Source organism: Gopherus evgoodei, chromosome 8, assembly GCF_007399415.2.
Source record: "Gopherus evgoodei ecotype Sinaloan lineage chromosome 8, rGopEvg1_v1.p, whole genome shotgun sequence".
In the NCBI taxonomy this organism is placed as follows: domain Eukaryota; kingdom Metazoa; phylum Chordata; order Testudines; family Testudinidae; genus Gopherus; species Gopherus evgoodei.
Window position 1 is genome coordinate 112,017,651 of NC_044329.1, and position 19,392 is coordinate 112,037,042.

At 45.4% G+C, this 19,392-nt stretch overlaps 1 protein-coding gene across 13 annotated transcripts in view; it reads right to left on the minus strand.

Moving 5' to 3' along the window:
* ST3GAL3 (ST3 beta-galactoside alpha-2,3-sialyltransferase 3) overlaps positions 1 to 19,392 on the minus strand; it is a 444,286-nt gene that overhangs the window by 114,017 nt on the left and 310,877 nt on the right. For 12 of the 13 annotated variants that reach the window (XM_030572865.1, XM_030572866.1, XM_030572862.1 and 9 more), the window contains 2 exons: positions 12,006 to 12,101; positions 9,265 to 9,451 (listed from right to left, as the gene is read on the minus strand). In XM_030572865.1, coding sequence (XP_030428725.1) covers positions 9,265 to 9,451; positions 12,006 to 12,101 — 283 coding nt within the window. The remainder of the gene's footprint in view (positions 1 to 9,264; positions 9,452 to 12,005; positions 12,102 to 19,392) is intronic. The other variant, XM_030572861.1, reaches the window with a different exon arrangement.

The following is a 19,392-nucleotide window of genomic DNA, read 5'->3' on the forward strand; positions in this document are numbered from 1 at the left end:
GAGTGGGACAAGCCACAGGCCAGGCCAATGGGCTGCTGAAGCACTGCGCAGTATTACGGCCCAGGGATGCTATCTTAGGGGGAAATCTGTGCAATTTCCTTTATATCGTGGCTCATTCTCTCCAAGGGTCCCATGAAGGCCCCATCACTTAGGACAGCAGCTCTTAGCCTTTCCAGATGACTGTCTCCCTTTCAGGAGTCTGATCTGTCTTCCGTACTCCAAGTTTCACCTCACTTAAAAACTACTTGCTTACAAATTCAGACATAAAAATACACAAGTGTCACAGCACACTATTACTGGAAAATTGCTGACTGATTTTCTCATTTTACCAAATAATTATAAAATAAATCAATTGGAATATAACTATTGTCCTTACATTTCAGTCTTATCGTATATAGAGCAGTATAAACAACTCACTGTATGACATTGTAGTTTGTACTGACTTCGCTGGTGCTTTTTATGTAGCCTGTTGTAAAACTAGGCAACTACCTGGATGAGTTGACGTACCCCTGGAAGACCTCTGCATACCCCAGGGGTACATGTACCCTTGGTTGAGAACCACTGTCTTAGGACTTTGAATAGATTCTAAGGCCAAAAGGGACCGTTATGACCATCTATTATGACCTCCTGAAAAGCACAAGCCAGAAGTTCTAACCCAATGATTTCCCCACCGAGCCCATAACTGATAAATCCCTCCCACCCCATAATATGAGAATGTGTCACCTGATTAAGTTAACAACAGGTGAATTAAGAATAAAGGGTAAAAACACTTTTTAAGGTGGGAGTCATGGCTGTAAAGGACAGACAAACAGCTACCCAGACTGAGTGACAAGGGCTCAGGGAAGCTTCATGCCTCAGGACTCTGTGGTCCTGAATCTCTTCCCCAGGTGCAATTCAGCTGCTGTCCAGGTTCACTATAATGTTCTTCACCTGCCTTTAAAACCTCAGGATTTGTACATACACCACCACTTATGGTGCTGCGGGGTGAACCGGTCACCCCTCAAGTGACGTTAGTCACACCAACCTAACGGCTGGTGTGGACGGCACTATGTCAGTGGGAGAGCTCTCTCCCATCAGCACAGACCCTCTTCACCAGATGCACTACAGCTGCATGAGTGCAGCCATGCTGCTGCAGCGCCCCCCAGATTAGAAAGGTGAGCTGCGGAGGGTGTTTTCTTTGGTTCACATTTAACACTTCAGCTGCCCTGAGTCCGGCACTGCAGTACTTTGAAAGAAACAGGCACAACCTCTAAGTACATTTCTCAAATCAACCACCTCCCCTCAACACCACCAGATCCTGGAGCTCAGGGCCTGTCCTCTCCCATTGGACAGTTACACCAGAACAGGCGGATGTAGTGTGGGGCGTAACACCGCACACGGACTTGTTCAGAGTCCTGTAGCCTCCCACGCCTGCTCTTCACATCGGAGACTGTCACTGACAACAGGGGAGGAGTCTACCTATACACAGTTCCCATAACACTCCACTCACAACTTGAATTTAAAAGCTACTTTCCAAACTCTAGCTTCTTGTGTTGGACAAACTGATCCCACGTTTCCTGTCAGAATTGCTCTTGGCCTCTGCCTGCCAGAGCTTTATTCTAAAGGCTAGCTTCATTCAAGAGAGGCCTTCAGAAAAATTCTGCTCATTGCAGCACATAGGAATTTTTTAAATTTAAAAATAGGTTTAAGGGCAGAGCCGGAGAGCTTGGAAAGCACAGTAACTGCAGAGAGATTCCAAGGCTTGACTACCCAGCTCAGGAAGCTGCAGCAATTGCTTTAGTGTCAAATTCAGAGGGAACTACAGGGTCCAGCGCCAGTCTCCTAAGTCCAACAAGTAGCTGAACAGCACCCCCATCTGGCTGTGCGTCACCAGGCATGGGCCTCTCTAGTAAATCAATGCTACAGGGTGGCTGCAGTGGCTGCTTTGCTGTCTCCCACTAAGCATCTGACCCATCTATTCAGAGGGAGAGAGACATTACTTGTTTGCGTTACAATTTTAATGAGAATGAACGTAACAGGCAGCAAGTGGGAAACAGCTAAGGAGAGGAGAAGCCTGTGTAAAGAGAAGACAGCAATTACACACACTTGATATGGAAGTGCACTAGTGCCAGAGCAGACAGCAGCACAGAGAGAGGGCGCCCGCCCAGGGCTGTTGGGCTCCAATGACAGCAGAGGTTATGCCTAGGCACAGAACGATGAAGCCTTTGTTCAGCCCGCCACCTCACATACCTGCACTCCCTACTCCCTGATTCTGCAGGGCACAGGAGAGAAAGGAGCAGTGTGCAGAAGGTGTGTCCAAAGAAACAAACAGAGACTTAGAGTTGATGCCAATACTACCAGTAAAGGAAAAACAAGGAGAAAACCCACCTTCAAGCAGCACTCCGTCCAAAAGCCACACAAACAGATGGGGGGCTATTCCAGACCAGGTGAGGGATTAGTCGAGAATGGCCTCCCACCAACACCCCCTCTATACTGAGGGAACAATGCTGATCTCAGTTGTGGCGCCAGGGGTTCCCAAATGGGACCCAGGTATGCCATGACATGAGCAATACTAACCAGAGCCAAGAGAGGCTCTTCTGTACTGTGCCACTCAGTGGCTGGTTTACAGTTGACACAAGAATCACATCATCAATCCCAGGCGGCACCCGTCAGCATCTCAGGAAGCTATTCACCAGGAGTGCTATGGTCTGAAAGTGGGACCTTGTACCCTCACCTGGGACAATGCAGCTGCACGGACACTGCTCCATTTCAAAAGAGACCTCTTGGAACAGAAACATTTAGTCTTCACCTCTGACTGTTTGACCGTCCCTGACAAGCTGACTGGTCAAAGATCTGGAGGCATAAGAGTAACATATGAGGTGGGGGGGGGAACCTCTGGGCTTTCCTTCTCTGCTCTTGGACTCACTTTCCAGCCCTCTAAAGAAGCAGTTTCCTCAGTGCATGGCAGGGAAAATCTTTGAATCTTTCAGAATCAGCTGCTGCTTTGGCCCAACTAGGTGGTTGTCCCGGCTTTTCCCAGAGATGTGAGATAGCATCAGATGGAGGTTCTTAAACAAACCCTATCAGTCAGAGATCAGAAACTGGCAAGGTATAAAGGAGCAGCGAAGTTATCAGTCAGCCCCAGCAAGCAGGTAATATGGCAGGGCCACCAAACGAGGGAAGAAGGGAGCCTCCAGAAAAAGCGCTCAGATATTCTGTCTTCTTGTAGCACTGAGAGGTCCGGCTTTGGTGTGGCATGATAAATCCAGCCAGGGAGCCATGCACTTACCAACTCTTTATTCAACTAGGATCACAACAGCCTACTGACTAAACACACAAACGTGGCTCTGAAGTAGAAATCTCAGAGTATTTATTTCAAGTCAAAAGAAAACCAAAATCATCCTCCACTGTTGGTCCCCAAAGTCCTCAGCACCAAGACATGGCAGGAGGGGAAACTTTCCACTTCAAAGGAGAGAGATGCATTAGAATGTCCTTCATCCAGGAGCACTGCTCAGAGATCAACCTTATTGAATCCCTACAGGTGACAGGCAGCAGATGCACTTTAGGTTTAGACAGGGCAGAGTCTATGCCCTGCCTGTCATTGCGGTGCTGATACTTGCTGATCATTGCACAGTGCAGTGTGCCAGACAGACACGCCTCTACAACGGGCAAACACCTGAACTTGGCCTCACTTGCCAGCAGGCTCACTTACCTCCAGACTTTCATTATCAAAGAATTTCCTGCTCCCTCAGGCACTTCTCCACAAGCTGCTCCTTCTGGCGAAGGCTCTTCAGGTTGCAGTTGGAAGTGTTAGCATGGTTATTATTACAAGAGAAGGAAGTCCGGAAGCTGCCAATTTCCAGTGAAACCTTTGCCCTCACTTGGCTTCTTTACCATCATGTGCCAAATGTTCAGGGAAGAGAGCCCTACCCAGGTTGTTAATGTTGATTTGCAGTAAGTCTTGGAACGCTGGGGAAGTTCCTGAAGACTGGAATGAAAGCTCATGTCATTCCAATACTTACAAAGGGTAAATGGGATGAGCGGAGTAATTACAGGTCTGTCAGTTTGACACTGATGCCAGGCAAAATAACGGAGCAGCATATACAGGACTCGGTTAATAAAGAAGTAAAGGAGGGCAACAATTAATATCAACATGGGTTTATGGAAAACAGATCTTCTCAAACTAATTTGGTATCTTTTTTTGATGAGATGACAAGTTTTGTTGATAACAGTAACAGGGTTGATGTAATAGACTTTTGTGAGACATTTCAGCTGTGACCACACAACATTTTGATTAAAAAATTAGAATAATTATAAAATTACCATGGCACACATTAAATGGATTAAAAGCTGGCTAACTGATAGGTCTCAACATTTAATCCTACTCAGGGAAATCATCATAAATCAGTGTGTTTCTAGTGAGGGCCTGCAGGGATTGGTTCTTGGCCCTAGGCTATTTCTCATTTTTGTCAATGAACTGGAAGAAAAAGAAATCATCACTGATAAAGTTTGCAGATGACACAAAATTGGGGAAGTGCTAAATAATAAAGAGGACACTGATTAAAAGCAATCTGGATTGCTTGGTAAGCTGAGTGCAAGCACACAGTCTGTGTGTTAGTGCAGCTAAATGTAAATGTACACATCTAGGAACAAAGACAGGCCGTACATACAGGATGGGGGACTCTATCCTGGGAAGCAGGGACTTGGAAAAAGATGGGAGGAGGTCGTGGTGGACAATCAGCTGAACATGAGCTGCCAATGTGACACTGTGGCCAAAAGGGCTAAAGTGATACTGGGATGCATAAACATGGGAATCTTGAATAGGAGCAGAGAGGATATTTTACCTCTGTATTTGTCATTGATGCGTCCGCTGCTGGAATCCTGTGTCCAGTTCTGGTGTCCACAGTTCAAGACAGATGTTAATAAATTGGTGAAGGTTCAGAGAAGGGCCACGAGACTGATTAAAGAATTAGAAAATCTGCCTTCTATTGACAGACTCAAGGAGCTTGATCTATTTAGCTTAACGAAAATCAGCACAAGGAGTAATTTAATCACAGTCCATAAACGGTTATACGGGGAACAAATACTTGATAATGGACTCTCCAGGCTACCAGAGGAAGGTCTAACACCATCCAATGGCTGGAAGTTGAAGCTAGACACAGTCAGACTGGAAATAAGGTGTAAATTTTTAACAGCGAGGGTAATTAGCCATTGGAACAACGTATCAAGGGTCATGATGGATTCTCCATCACTGGCATTTTTAAATCAAGACTGGATGTTTTTCTGAAAGATCTGCTCTAGGAATTATTTTGGGGAAGTTCTCTGGCCCATGCTATACAGGAGGTCAGACTAGGTGGTCACAATGGTCCCTTCCGGCCTTGGGATCTATGAATGTATAAAATGCAGTAACTTTTTCTGACGAAATGATCCATGAAGAACTCTCTTTGATTCAGCCCCAACTCCATTTCCTTATATTACTAGTTTGCATAAGGGTGCGCACTTGCTGGTCTGGTGGTTTCAGGAACTGTCTGCTCTGAACATAGTAGACAATCTTTCTTTCTCTGATTTGTTATTCTGTTTGGGGTTTTTTGGATGACTAGAGTAGGCATGCCACTTAGCCACCTCCTGGCCAGAACAACTATCCAACCGTCCGACGAAGTGGGTATTCACCCACGAAAGCTCATGCTCCAAAACATCTGTTAGTCTATAAGGTGCCACAGGATTCTTTGCTGCTTTTACAGATCCAGACTAACACGGCTACCCCTCTGATACTATCCAACCAACAGTTACTTTTCAGTAACTGGTTCCTGGAGACGTGTGGTCCACATGGATTCTGATGGAATGAGATTCTGGTGTGAGATCTGCATCTTTTGAAGAGCACTGTCTGTTGGAACCATGCCTGTGCCCTGGATGCCCTCATCCCCTCTCACTTACAGGTATAAAAAGTGGAGTTAGCTCAACTACCCCTCAGTCCCTTCACTGAAACAGAATCCAGATGATACAGGCCTCTGCAGTAGCAGGGAAGGGCAGGTCCTGGAATGCACACAGTCAGACACCAATTTGGATAGTCTTTGGGTGAGCACAGGTTGACCCTTCATCCTGTCAACGAAGGCCAGTAACAGCCTGGGAGAGTTTCTGAAGGGTCTTGCCCTATCCAGGAAGTAGGATAAGGACCTCACAACATCGAGGGTGTAAAGTTTATCTTCCCCTTGGCTAATGTGAGGCTTAGGAAAGAAAACAGACAGACGGATTTATTTGGTTCAAGTGAAAATTAGAAACAACTCTAAGAGCTCACCAAACATTTTTTGTTCCAGGAGCCGAGGCGTACTCTAAGTCATGTCTTCAGGCGTGTCTGGAGTTGACTGACAGGGTTCAGTAGAGAGTGGACCTTTTCCTGTGGTAGGTAAGCTCTTGCTGCTTTGGAATCTAATACTGCTCCTGTGAATACTATGCTCTGAGTAGGAGAGAGAACAGGCACCTCTGCTCACTGAGACCCAGAGCAGCAAAGAGCACTAGACTTCTTTGGCGGGAGCTGTTCATTTGTTCAGGTGACTGCCCCCGAATATGCCAACCAGCGAGGTCTGGGTATAGGTGTATCCTTTGTCTCTGGAGGAGGGCTGCCATGGCCCAGCAGGTACTTGATAAGTACTCTGGGAGCCGTGGAGGGAAGCACTCTGGATAGTGGGACTTCCCTACCAGGAACCTGAGATATTTCCTGTGGGCTGGGTGACTAGCTGTATGGAAACCGGCATCTTGCAAGTTAGGAGGTATGTGGATTGGCAGTGGTGATTATGGATGCTAGAGTTACCATCCTGAACCTGAAACAAAGGGGCTTTGTTGAGACATTAAAGGTCCAGAATGGGGCACTCCCTCTTTCTTCTCTGGGATCAGGAAATAACGTGAGTAAGCATCCCTGGCCCTTGAACTCCCAGGGCACCCCAAATTGCAGACAGGAGTTTACTTCCTTCCTTAGCCATATCCTGTGAGATTGATCCCTGAAGAGGGACAGAGAAGGGGGTAGGGAGGAACTGGATAGAATACTCCTAGTCTATCACCTCCAGGACTGACTGGTCAGATAGTATTTAGTTCCAGGTGACCCAAAACCAAAGAGAGAGCTGACAAAGAGGTGCAAGGGGGTAGGATGGAGCTAATGGTTCTATATGGCTCTTGACCATAGCTTTAAATCTGCTGATAAGAGGACAACACAGAGTATGTGGCAGAAGAGGAGCGGGGAGAGGGTCTTCTTCTCAGGTTCTGTCTTTGCCTGGGAGACGCAGATGACCTCTGTAAGAGGCAGTAAGAGGCAGCCATGGGTGGTAGCAAGGATCTGATACGATGGCTGGGCCGGGTCTTCCCTTTATGGCCTGGGGTGGGAAGGGCACTAGAGCATCCAGGACCCAGGGGTGGCCCCAGATAATCATAGTCAACAGCATATGACTAATTTCAGGTGCCTGACACCGTAAGTGGAATCCATGTGGTCAATCACTTGAAGAGAATATTGTTTCTCTGGCCTCCCCTCCACATTTCTGAAGTTTCTGATCTAAAGCTCCACACAATATGCTGGTGTCTCTATTCTCAAGCAGCTAAAGAAAGAATATCAGATCATCATAAAATGTGATACAGAGCAGCCTGTGAAGGAAGCACATCAGACAAAATAGATAAATCCCTCTGTGGAAGCTTGTTTCCACACAGATCCCTCACCTTTCTTCTCAAACTTGTGTGTGTGGTTTCATAGATTTCATAGAGTTTTAGGCCAGAAGGGAACATTAGATCATCGGGTCTGACCTGTATATCACAGGCCATTACATTTCCATGCAGTTACCCCTGTATTGGCCCAATAACTTATGTTTGGCTACAGCATACTTTCCAGAAAGGCATCAGTCTGGATTTGAAGACATCAAGAGATGGAGAATCCACCACTTCCCGTGGTAGCTTGTTCTAGTGGTTAATCACCCAAACTGTTAAAAATCTGTGCTTTATTTCTAATTTGAATTTTTCTGGCTTCACTTCCAGTCATTGGTACTTGTTACTTGCCTGTGATATACAGGAGGTCAGGTCAGATGCTGTAATGGTCCCATTTGGCCTTAAATTCTATGAATCTATGAAACAGATTAAAATCAACACTCGCTTTTTCACATAATTTGGGATCAGTATACAATTAAATTCACTGTTTGGCAGACTCATTCAAGGAGCATAAACTCTGGCAAGTCAAGCATTGATGAGTGGTAAGAGTAAATGTAGATCCTATCATTTTGTATGGAAAAATAATCCCAAATATACATACAAAATGACAGGGTCTAAATTAGCTCTTACCCATGAAAGAGATCTTGGAGTCGTCATGGACAGTTCTCTGAAAACATCTCCTCAACGTGCAATGGCAGTCAAAAAAGTGAACAATGTTAGGAACCATTAGGAAAGGGATAGATAATACAACAGAAAATATCACAATGCCACTGTATAAATCCATGGTACGCCCATTCCTTGAATACTGCATGCAGTTCTCATTGCCCCATCTAAAAAAATATACATTAGAATTGAAGAAGGTGCAGAGAAGAGCAACAAAAATTATTAGGGGCATGGAACAGCTTCCATATGAAGAGAGATTAAAAAGACTGGGACTGTTCAACTAAGAGTGATATGATAGATATCTGTAAAATCGTGACTGGTGTGGAGAAAGTAAATAGGGAAGTGTTATTTACCCCTTCACATAACACAAGGACTAGGTGTCATCCAATGAAATTAATAAGTAGAAGGTTTAGAACAAACAAAAGGAAGTATTTCTTCACACAACGCCCAGTCAACCTGTGGCAATCGTTGCCATGGAATGTTGTGGAGGCCAAAAGTATAACTGGGTTCAGAAAAGAACTGGACCCATCCTCCCTGAACTTACCTATCAATGGCTATTTGCTAAGATGGGCAGGGATGCAACCCCATACTTCAGGTTTCCCTAAACCTCCAACTGCCAAAAGCACCTGGCATTGGCCACTGTCAGAGACAGGATTCTGGGATAGATGGACTTTTTCTCTGACCCAGTCTGGCAGTTCTTACATTCTTATGGTGTGAGCCCAGATTCTACAGGGGCAGCCAGATCCATTGAGCTGGCATTACAAAGCCTATTTCATTAAAAACGGGGTCCCTGGAAGTGTCAGACCACCCAGTGAAATGCAGACATCTGGGCAGGGGCAGACAGAGAAACCGGGCCCAGATCCAAACACTGTAGGTAAAATCATGACTTACTAATAGTGCCCCACTCCATCCACCTAAGCGACACAGACCAAGTCTTACCACTTTCTCCTTGTAAACAATGTATTTGAGCCACTTGAAATCCTGCCACTTGAATCCGGCCAGAACAAAGAAGGAGTCCTTCTCATACTGCTCCAGTTTCTGGATGGCACCTTCAGGGTATGTGATCCGCAGCGTTGTCTTGCCACCCACATCTTTCTCAAAGCCTTTCACTGGAGCAGAGTTCAGCCTGCCAGGTGACAAGAGAATAAACTACCAGAGACTCTCATTTACGTTCACATACGGTTGGTGAGGTAGCAGCCATTGGGCAGTGATTTCCTTGACCATGAAACCCAGCACTATGCCTAACCACAGCCATAGCTTATTGTTATTAGTCAGGTTCGTTAGGAAGCAATTTCAGTCAAGGTAATGTAAAATCCTTGATTTAAGAAACCAAAAAACAGCTCCAATGATTAAATCAGGTTAGGGCTTTGGAAAGGTAATTTAAAAATTTGTGCTCTTGAAATTTTAGAGAAAAGATCATTATGGAGTAAATTATAGTGTTGTTTTAAGAGCCACTACTGCTAAAGTGACTTATCTGAATTTCACAACACTGCTACAGACAACAAACAACACCCTGAAAATTAAGGCCCTGCAAACCCCTTAGCAGGTGCATAACTTTACTCGCATGAAGAGTCAAGTCAGTGGGACTATCCATGTGCTTAGAGTGTTTACAGCGTACAGGGCTTAGTCTGAATTATTAAAACTTTTCTCAGTGACACAAAATCTTTGTCACTTTAAAACAAAATTCCTACAGTATTAACAGTACAAAGTTATTAAGACTTTCAAGAAATTAAAGTTACTGGGAACTTCTTATACACAGGCCAAATATTTCAAAATGAAATCACTTGATTAAAGAACTCAAGCCCACACTTTGGCACGTAAGGGTGGGATTTTCAAAAGCCCCATCTGACTTTGGTGCACAGTCCCAGTGACTTCAGGCTGCGTTCCTGGTTGGGGAGCAGAGCCTGGTTACATTATTGACTTGGAACCCTTGGGATCCTCCTTCCAGGCCTGAAGCTGGCTGCCCCACCCACCACTAAGTACCTCCCCTCACTTTCTCTCCCCCTAAGCTTCTGCCTGCTCATTCACAGGGAGCTTCCACCTCACCTGACCCTCACTGTTTAAAACGCAAGTCTTATTTCCAGTGTGAATGTGTCTAGCTTCAAATTCCAGCCAGCTCACACAGGGACTGACTTTATTTCATGGATATCCCCGATGCTCCAATCCCTGACTGAAGCCTCCAAATGCTACCAGAAACCAAACTGCCAATATTATCCCATGGAGGAGCCCCTGGAGGTGCCCAGGCGTTTAAGCCTGCATTTAATAGCATGTGGGGAATGTCCCTGTCAGCTGAGTGTTATAGTTTAGACCAGCTCAACTCCTCTTTTCATGCAGCACCAAGTGGCGCTAGCCTGGGGCACGGCTGCCTTTGTTTTTACCTCAGGAAAACTGGTCCACGCCCTGTTAGGAGTCAATCCGAACCCCACTATGTGACAGGGCCCCTGAATTATCTGCTAGCTGTACCGACGGATTCTCCATATTTCTCTGCTGCAGAGATCCACCCTCTAGCACCCAGGTCTAGTTCTTGCTAATGCAGCCAAGCAGCCCAGAACGAAAGGTGCTCAATGGACAAGAGAAAGGCACCTCTCCTTCCCCTGACTTCCATGGGACTCAAGCTAGCAGGTGGAGACATTTAAGAAGATGTCTGCTCTAACCCGCTCTCTCACACAGCTGAGCACCTGGCTTCACTTAACCTTTAAGGCTGCCTTTTCACTTCCTCTCACAGCCCCCTGCCAGCACAGATGCTCAGATACCACCCTCATCATCCCAGGCCACAGTCTAGCTTCAGATTTACTGATGTGAGGAGAAAGGTCACGCAGGGTGTGGAAATGACACACTACAGGCAACCCACACAGTTTTAAGCTATAGGAATGGGTTTATTTTTGCCAGACCACTGAACTCCTCATGGAGCTTCTCATTTGTTGAGGTATTTTGGATTTAAATCAAAGTGGGTGGCTTAGTGCAAAGAATTGAAGCCTTTCTTCCTCCTGCTTTCTGAGCAGAGTTGGAATCCCAGGAGGGGCACTATGAGAACAGTTTGGTGCAGCCCAAAGGAACAGTAATCACAAGACCATTGCAAAGAATTAAGCACATTCTGCCAGGGGGCGTGAGGTGGAAAAGATTTATCCCACTCTGAGCACTTTTCCCTGTGTCCAGGGCCAGGGAGGGGAGAAGTGAGCAGCTTCTGCTGCAGACTCTCCTACCTTGGGCAGGACACAGCTCTGTTCCTGCCTAGCTCCGAAGCAGTAGGTCCTGGGCAATGCCGTGCATGTGTGTGTGACAGTATCTGACCTATGGACTCTAACTGGGAGCAGCTCTTGAATGGCAGCTAATTAGACAGTACTGATGCACACACACTGCGGGCACCATGGAAGAGGTGGCTGTTTGGGAAGAACTTCAGTACGGAGAGGGTAAGAGCTTGACTCACGGAAGGGACAGCATGGAGGCACTTGTGGGATAAGTGAGACAAACTATCTTCCCCGTCAGGAGGACCACGGACGTTTAGAATTCGGACAATCTGTACATTCTTGGTTTGTTTTACACTTCATTGTAAGCGTCCCTACAATGTCGATTGTTCCTGGTCAAGGTGTGAACAATGGAGGCTGAACCTCTATACAGTCTATTCATACTATACTGAAAATGAATACAAAAATATCCAAAATGGGATACCAAAGACTCACCTGATGACAACATCGTAGTCATCAATTTTCAACCCCAATGACTTATTTGCAAGCACTCCTCCATTTCCCACAATGATACATCGCCGGCAGCTGAGACTGAGGAGGAAACGCACAGAAAGGCTGCTTGTAACAACATGTCAAAATTCACTGTCACACAGAGCTGCTTAGAGGCAAGTTTCCGTGCAGCCTGCATCTCTCCAGACATGACAGGAAATTTTTGGCAACATTCAGAACAAAGGGAAGGAAGCTGACTCGAGGGGGAGGGCAGAGTTGCACTCATCCTTAGCTCACCCTATTGTTCCGAGGTGGCAAACTGCCCGGTATTTCACTCCCCATGTGGCATGATAAGATGAGCTACCAGGGCGGGCAATCTCCTCTCATCATTTCCTCATTCTGCTTGGGTCAAATGAAACCCACTTATTATTTAAACAATTACCCAACATCCATTTCATAGAATCACAGGACGGGAAGGGACCTCGAGAGGTCTTCTAGTCCAGTCCCCTGCACTCATAGCAGGACTAAGTATTATCTAGACCATCCCTGACAGGAGTTTGTCTAACCTGCTCTTAAAAATCTCCAGTGATGGAGATTCCACAACCTCCCTAGGCAATTTATTCCAGTGTTAACCACCCTGACAGTTATGAAGTTTTTCCTAATGTCCAACCTAAACCTCCCTTGTTGCAATTTAAGTCCATTGCTTCTTGTCCTATCCTCAGAGGTTAAGAAGAACAATTTTTCTCCCTCCTCCTTGTAACAACCTTTTATGTACTTGAAAACTGGTATCATGTCCCCTCTCAGTCTTCTCTTCTCCAGATTACACAAACCCAGTTTTTTCAATCCTCCCTCACAGATCATGTTTTCTAGACCTTAAATCATTTTTGTTGCTCCTCTCTGTGGATTCTCTCCAATTTGTCCACATCCTTCCTGAAATGCGGTGTCCAGAACTGGACACAATAAGCCAGTTGAGGCCTAATCAGCGCGGATTAGAGCAGAAGAATGACTTCTCATGTCTTGCTTATGATACTCCTGCTAATACATCCCAGAATGATGTTTGCTTTTTCTGAAAGTGTCACACTGTTGACGCGTATTTAGCTTGTGAACCACTCTGACCCCCAGATCCTTTTCCGCAGTGCTCCTTCCTAGACAGTCGTTTCCCATTTTGTATGTGTGCAACTGATAGTTGCATAATGAAATAAATGCATAAATAATAAAATGTCCCTCATCTCCATTATATAGACTACACTAGATGTAAATAAATCAGTCTGTATTCTAGAAATGAATAGCTGTTTGACACACAGCATCTGATAATGTACAGGATGGGGACATTAAATGGCAGCCTCTCTCCTTGCACAATCATGATGCAGGACTTGATTCAGATTCAAAAGACTTCAATTCCTGACTCTGACATTGGTTTGCTGGCTGACCCTGGGAAAGTCACTTGTCTCCCTGCGCCTCAGGTTCCTGGTCTGTAAAATGAGGACAATGATACTGACCACACCTTTATAAAGCACTCTAAGATGTACAAATGAAAAGTGCTATATCAGAGCACGGCAGTATTATATTATTCTGCAGGAATACAGCCATTAAAATGCTCAGCCAAAGATCACCCATCATTCATATGGCAGAAGTGACAGTACTGTATAAAAAGGAACCACTCATCAGAAACTACTAAGAACCAAACATACATGTAAGAGACCTGCACGTTCTTTTATAACCTGTGCCATGTACTTCAGAAAAAATGAAGGGCCAGACTCTGGCTAGACCTTCCCCTTTGTGTTCCCCCAGAAGGGGTCACCCACTCTCACAGCAGGGAACACAAGGACTTTCAGCCTAGTGCTGGTATCCCTAGAAAGGGTTGGGCCCAGTGCAGCTGTCAGCGAGGGGAGTGTACACCGGACCTTCTGAGGTGGGAGTGCAGCGGCTCAAGTGTGTTCTCTCCAGAGGAATTCTGGGAGAGCCAGCCAAAATGCTCTCTCTTGGGTATCCTCACCACACCCGCTTCCCAACATAAGAGGGGCCTTCAAAGTTATAGCACATGGCTGAGATTTAAAAAATATACATCAGTCCAAAGAGAAGACCCAGCACCAGAGCTCTAACAGGGGAAGGGGTATTAGGTGAGCCAACTTTTGATGTTACCAAGAGTTCACTTCGCTGCAGCCACTCCTAACACAACTGTACAGGAAACCCATTCCCTGCCGAGCTTAGCTGTTGTTCACGAAGACTGGGCCTGAAGCAAATGTCCTGGCTTGGGTTAAAGAACTGAGGCTTGACCTGCTGACAGGCCTGTTAGGGGGAGACTTGCGCAGAATTAACAAAGACAACACTCAAGGAATACTCAGGAACTGCTTCCAAGCACAGCTAAAAAGATATTAGAGAACGACAGGAACCGAGCCTCTCAGCACAACCAAGCTGAGTATTCATGAAAGCCAGAAATCCCACTATTCCAGCTGTGAAAGCTTCTGGTAGGGTCAGTCTCTTTGAACATCTCTAAGCAGCTAATGTGGGGCTGGAACACGGACAGGAAGCCCAATTTAGGGCCACCTTCTCCTTTGAAATAGCCCTAAAAAGAATCGGCAACCAGTAAGAGCTAAGTCATGGACTAGTGGGGGGGGGGGAGAGATTTTAATGTAATTAGGGTTTTTTAAAATTAAAACCACCCTTGGGGGTGTGTTTTTTTGTTTTGGAGCCATCAGGAATCATCAAGCTGTGCAACACTCAGTATGTGAGGTATAAGCCATCTTCATTACCCTCTGCTGCCTTTCCCACTTCCCTCGTGCTGTTTGCATCTAGTCTTAGAACAGGGACATAGGACTGGAGGGGAGCTCCCGGGTCATCGAGTCTAGTCACCTGCTATATCAGGCAACCCTGTCATATCATCCCTTCCCATTCATAAACTCATCTAGATCCATCTTAAAACTAGTTCGGTTGTTTGTCATCCCCCTCCCCCGCTACTCTCACTGGGAGGCTACTCCAGCCTTTAGACAGACCCTGCCCCGAATAGTATGCTAGGTCTTTGACACGGCACTAAGCACAATGGGGTCCTGGCTGGCACCGAGGCGGCTCCCAGAGGCCTCAATAACAGGTGAGTATGAGGATCTGGCATACCACGAATGGCACCAAGGCACTGCCACTGGAGTGGGAGAAGATCCTAAAAGGGCTTTAAAGACTGGCATTGCTGGAAAGTCATGATACATCACAGGATAAAAGAGCTAGGCAAGGGTAGAGCTGTGCAGAGCTTTGATGGGAGGACCAGAATCTTAAACTGGACATGCTGAACAAGGGAGAGCAAGATGGAGAGATGTGGCAAGGGGAATGATATGGTCGGATTAATTGGCAATTAAGATAATTTTGGCCACTATATTTTGGAGGGACTGGAGAATGCAATATAGATGTCACAGAGGGCAGAGAGGAGGTGATAGTTAACACCTGTCAAGGCAGACACCTACCCAGGGTATGAACAAGAGCCTTAAGACAATGGGCAGAAAGGAAGGGATATATTTTCTAAACGATGTGGCAGTACTTGGTGGTAATAGCCAGCTCATGAGGCAAGGAGGAGAGGAAGTAGTCAATTTGATCCCTGTAGTAAGAAGAGAGCCTGAGACATAAGCCCTTGTGTATTAGAGGCCTGGCATGAGGCAGGACCTGCTCACAGAATTTGGCAAGAACAGGGCTGATATTGCAGAAATACCCATTCCAAAGAAGTGCTAGTTACAGAGTACTTACACAAATACATCCTGATATTAAGTGGTACCAGAACATTCTGATATCAAGGATGGTACAAACATAAACCTCAAGGATAACAGGAACACACTGACCCCTCCTAAAACAATAAGGTCAGGAGGACAGTACAGAGAGAGATGTTTTAATCAAAGCAACATGTACAAGGTGATGGGTGATAACCAGCCAGGTAAGTAGGCAGTAACTATGTCAAAAGGGCAGTACTAACTTATTTGTATTGAGGTATAAAATGTATCTCAAAGGAAGTATCTTTGTCTGGCCTAGGGAGGAACGGAAAGTCACTAAGCTGCTCCATTGTTACGGGCATACATGTATTAGTGGTCCGGTAAAGTCTGCGGAACACTAGTACAGTGCTTCATTGATAATGAACCTAGCTGGGTGTCTTTATCCCTTAACAAATCTTGTGGTCATTGGGCAGTTCACTCAAGGTCTGCCACGCCAGTTGTCTGCGCAGGGCTGAAGTGGTACACAAAAGAAACACAGACACACAGCCGAACATCTATCAACATCTAACCACAATGATGACCCCAACCACACTGAGCAGATGTTTTCAGAGAACTAGCCACAATGACTCTAAGATCTCTTTCTTGAATGGTAACAACTAAGTTAGACCCCATCAATTTGTATGTATAGTTGGGATTATGTATTACTTTGCATTTATCAACACTGAATTTCATCAGCCATTTTGTTGCCCAGCCACCCAGTTGTGTGGGATCCCTTTGTAACTCTTCGCAGTCTGCTTTGGATTTAAACATCATGAATAATTTAGTATCTGCAAACTTTGCCACCTCATTCTTTACCCTTTTTTTCAGATAATCTATGAATACGTTCAACAGCACTGGCCCCAGAATAGGCCCTTGGGGGACTCCACTATCTACTTCTTTTCTCTGTGAAAACTGATTGCTTATTCCTACCATTTGTTTCTTATCTTTTAACTAATTACTGATCCACCAGAGGACCTTCGCTTTTATTCCATGACGGCTTACTTTGCTTAACAGCCTTAGGTGAGGGACCTTGTCAAGGCTTTCTGAAAGTCCAAGTACACTATATCCACTGTTTCACCCCTATCTATGTTTGAGGATCCTCTCAAAGAATTCTTTTATAACCTGTGCCATGTACTTCAGAAAAAATGAAGGGCCAGACTCTGGCTAGACCTTCTCCTTTGGATTCCCCCAGAAGGGGCCACCCACTCTCACAGCAGGGAACACAAGGACTTTCAGCCTAGTGCTGGTCTCCCTAGAAAGGGTTGGGCCCAGTGCAGCTGTCAGTGAGGGGAGTGTACACCGGACCTTCTGAAGTGGGAGGGCAAAAGTCAACATAGAAGGGGTGAATTAGCTGAACCAATAGTAAAGAATAAAATTGTCAGACACACAGAAAAACAAATTGTTGGGCAAAAGTCAACATCGTTTCTGTAAAGGGAAATCGTGTCTTACTAATCTATTAGTTCTTTGAAGGGGTCAGCAAACATGTGGACAAGCGGATCCAGTGGACATAGTGTATTTAGATTTCCAGAAAGCCTTTGACAAGGTCCCTCACCAAAGGCTCTCACGTAAATTAATTTGTCATGGGATAAAAGGGAAGGTCCTTTCATGGATTGAGAACTGTTACAAGAAAGGGAACAAAGGGTAGGAATAAAAGGCAAATTTTCAGGATGGAGAGGGGTAACTAGGGGTGATCCCCAAGGGTCAGTCCTAGGACCAATCCTATTCAACTTAATAATAAATGATCTGGAGAAAGGGGTAAATAGTGAGGTGGCAAAGTTTGCAGATGATACTTGTTTTAACCTTATTCCCAGATTTTGGACCTTAGCGTCCAAAATATGGGGGTTAGCATGAAAACCTCCAAGCTTAGTTACCAGCTTGGACCTGGTACTGCTGCCACCACCCAAAAAATTAGAGTGTTTTGGGGCACTCTGGTCCCACTGAAAAACCTTCCCTGGGGACCCCAAGACCCAAATCCCTTGAGTCTCACAACAAAGGGAAATAATCCTTTTTCCCTTCCCCCCTCCAGATGCTCCTGGAGAGATACACAGACACAAGCTCTGTGAAACTACGCAGAGTGATTCCCCCTCTCCGTTCCCAATCCTGGAACAAAAGTACTTTCCTATTCCCCCAGAGGGAATGCAAAATCAGGCTAGCAATCCAACACACAGAACTCCCCTGATTTCTTCCTCCCACCAATTCCCTGGTGAGTACAGACTCAATTTCCCTGAAGTAAAGAAAAACTCCAACAGGTCTTAAAAGAAAGCTTTATATAAAAAGAAAGAAAAATACATACAAATGTGCTCTCTGTATTTAGATGATACAACACAGGGTCAATTGCTTAAAAGAATATTGAATAAACAGCCTTATTCAAAAAGAATACAAATCAAAGCACTCCAGCACTTATATTCATGCAAATACCAAAGAAAAGAAACCATAGAACTTACTATCTGATCTCTTTGTCCTTACACTTAGAAACAGAAGACTAGAAAATAGAACTACTTCTCCAAAGCTCAGAGGAAACAGGCAGACAGACAAAAGACTCAGACACACACTTCCCTCCACCCAAAGTTGAAAAAATCCGGTTTTCTGATTGGTTTTCTGGTCAGGTGTTTCAGGTGAAAGAGACATTAACCCTTAGCTATCTGTTTATGACACGCCCCCCAAATTGCAGACAGTGGGGAAGCTCACTGGCGGCAATTTCCTTCTAGAACTTGAAATAAACAGATTAATACAACACATGCACCTTTACATATACTACTAAGTATATAACTAACAGACTTTTACATTTTAAGAACACTTTTTAACTACTGGATTCTGGGAAACTCTCACGGGAGAGTGCATCAGCAACTTTGTTAGAAGCTCCTATGATGTGTTGAATTTCAAAATCAAAATTTTGGAGAGCTAAACTCCAACGAAGAAGTTTCTTGTTGTTCCCCTTGGCAGTATGAAGCCACTTTAGTGCAGCATGGTCAGTTTGTAGTTGGAACCGCCGTCCCCAAACATATGGGCGTAGCTTTTCCAGGGCGTACACAATGGCATAGCATTCCTTTTCACTGACTGACCAGTGACTTTCCCTCTCAGACAGTTTCTTGCTGAGAAACACGACAGGATGGAAGTTGTGATCTGTTGCTTCCTGCATGAGCACTGCTCCTATACCACGGTCAGATGCATCTGTGGTTACTAGGAATGGTTTGTCAAAATCCGGGGCCCCGAGTACAGGGTCAGACATGAGCGTTGCCTTAAGCTGGGTAAAGGCTTTTTGACACTCATTAGTCCACTTAACGGCATTTGGCTGGGTCTTTTTGGTTAGGTCGGTCAATGGGGCAGCGATTTGGCTGTAGTGTGGTACAAATCGCCTGTAGTATCCGGCCAAGCCTAAGAAGGATTGGACCTGTTTCTTTGACCTTGGGACAGGCCACTTTTGGATAGCATCCACCTTGGCCTGTAGGGGGTTTATGGTTCCTCGACCCACCTGGTGCCCCAGGTAAGTCACTCTGTTTTGGCCTATTTGACACTTTTTGGCCTTAACAGTTAGTCCTGCCTGCCTGATGCGCTCAAAGACCTTTTCCAGGTGGAGTAGGTGTTCGGGCCAGGAGTCTGAAAAAATGGCCACATCATCGAGGTAGGCAACTGCAAATTCTCCCAGTCCAGCTAGTAGACCGTCT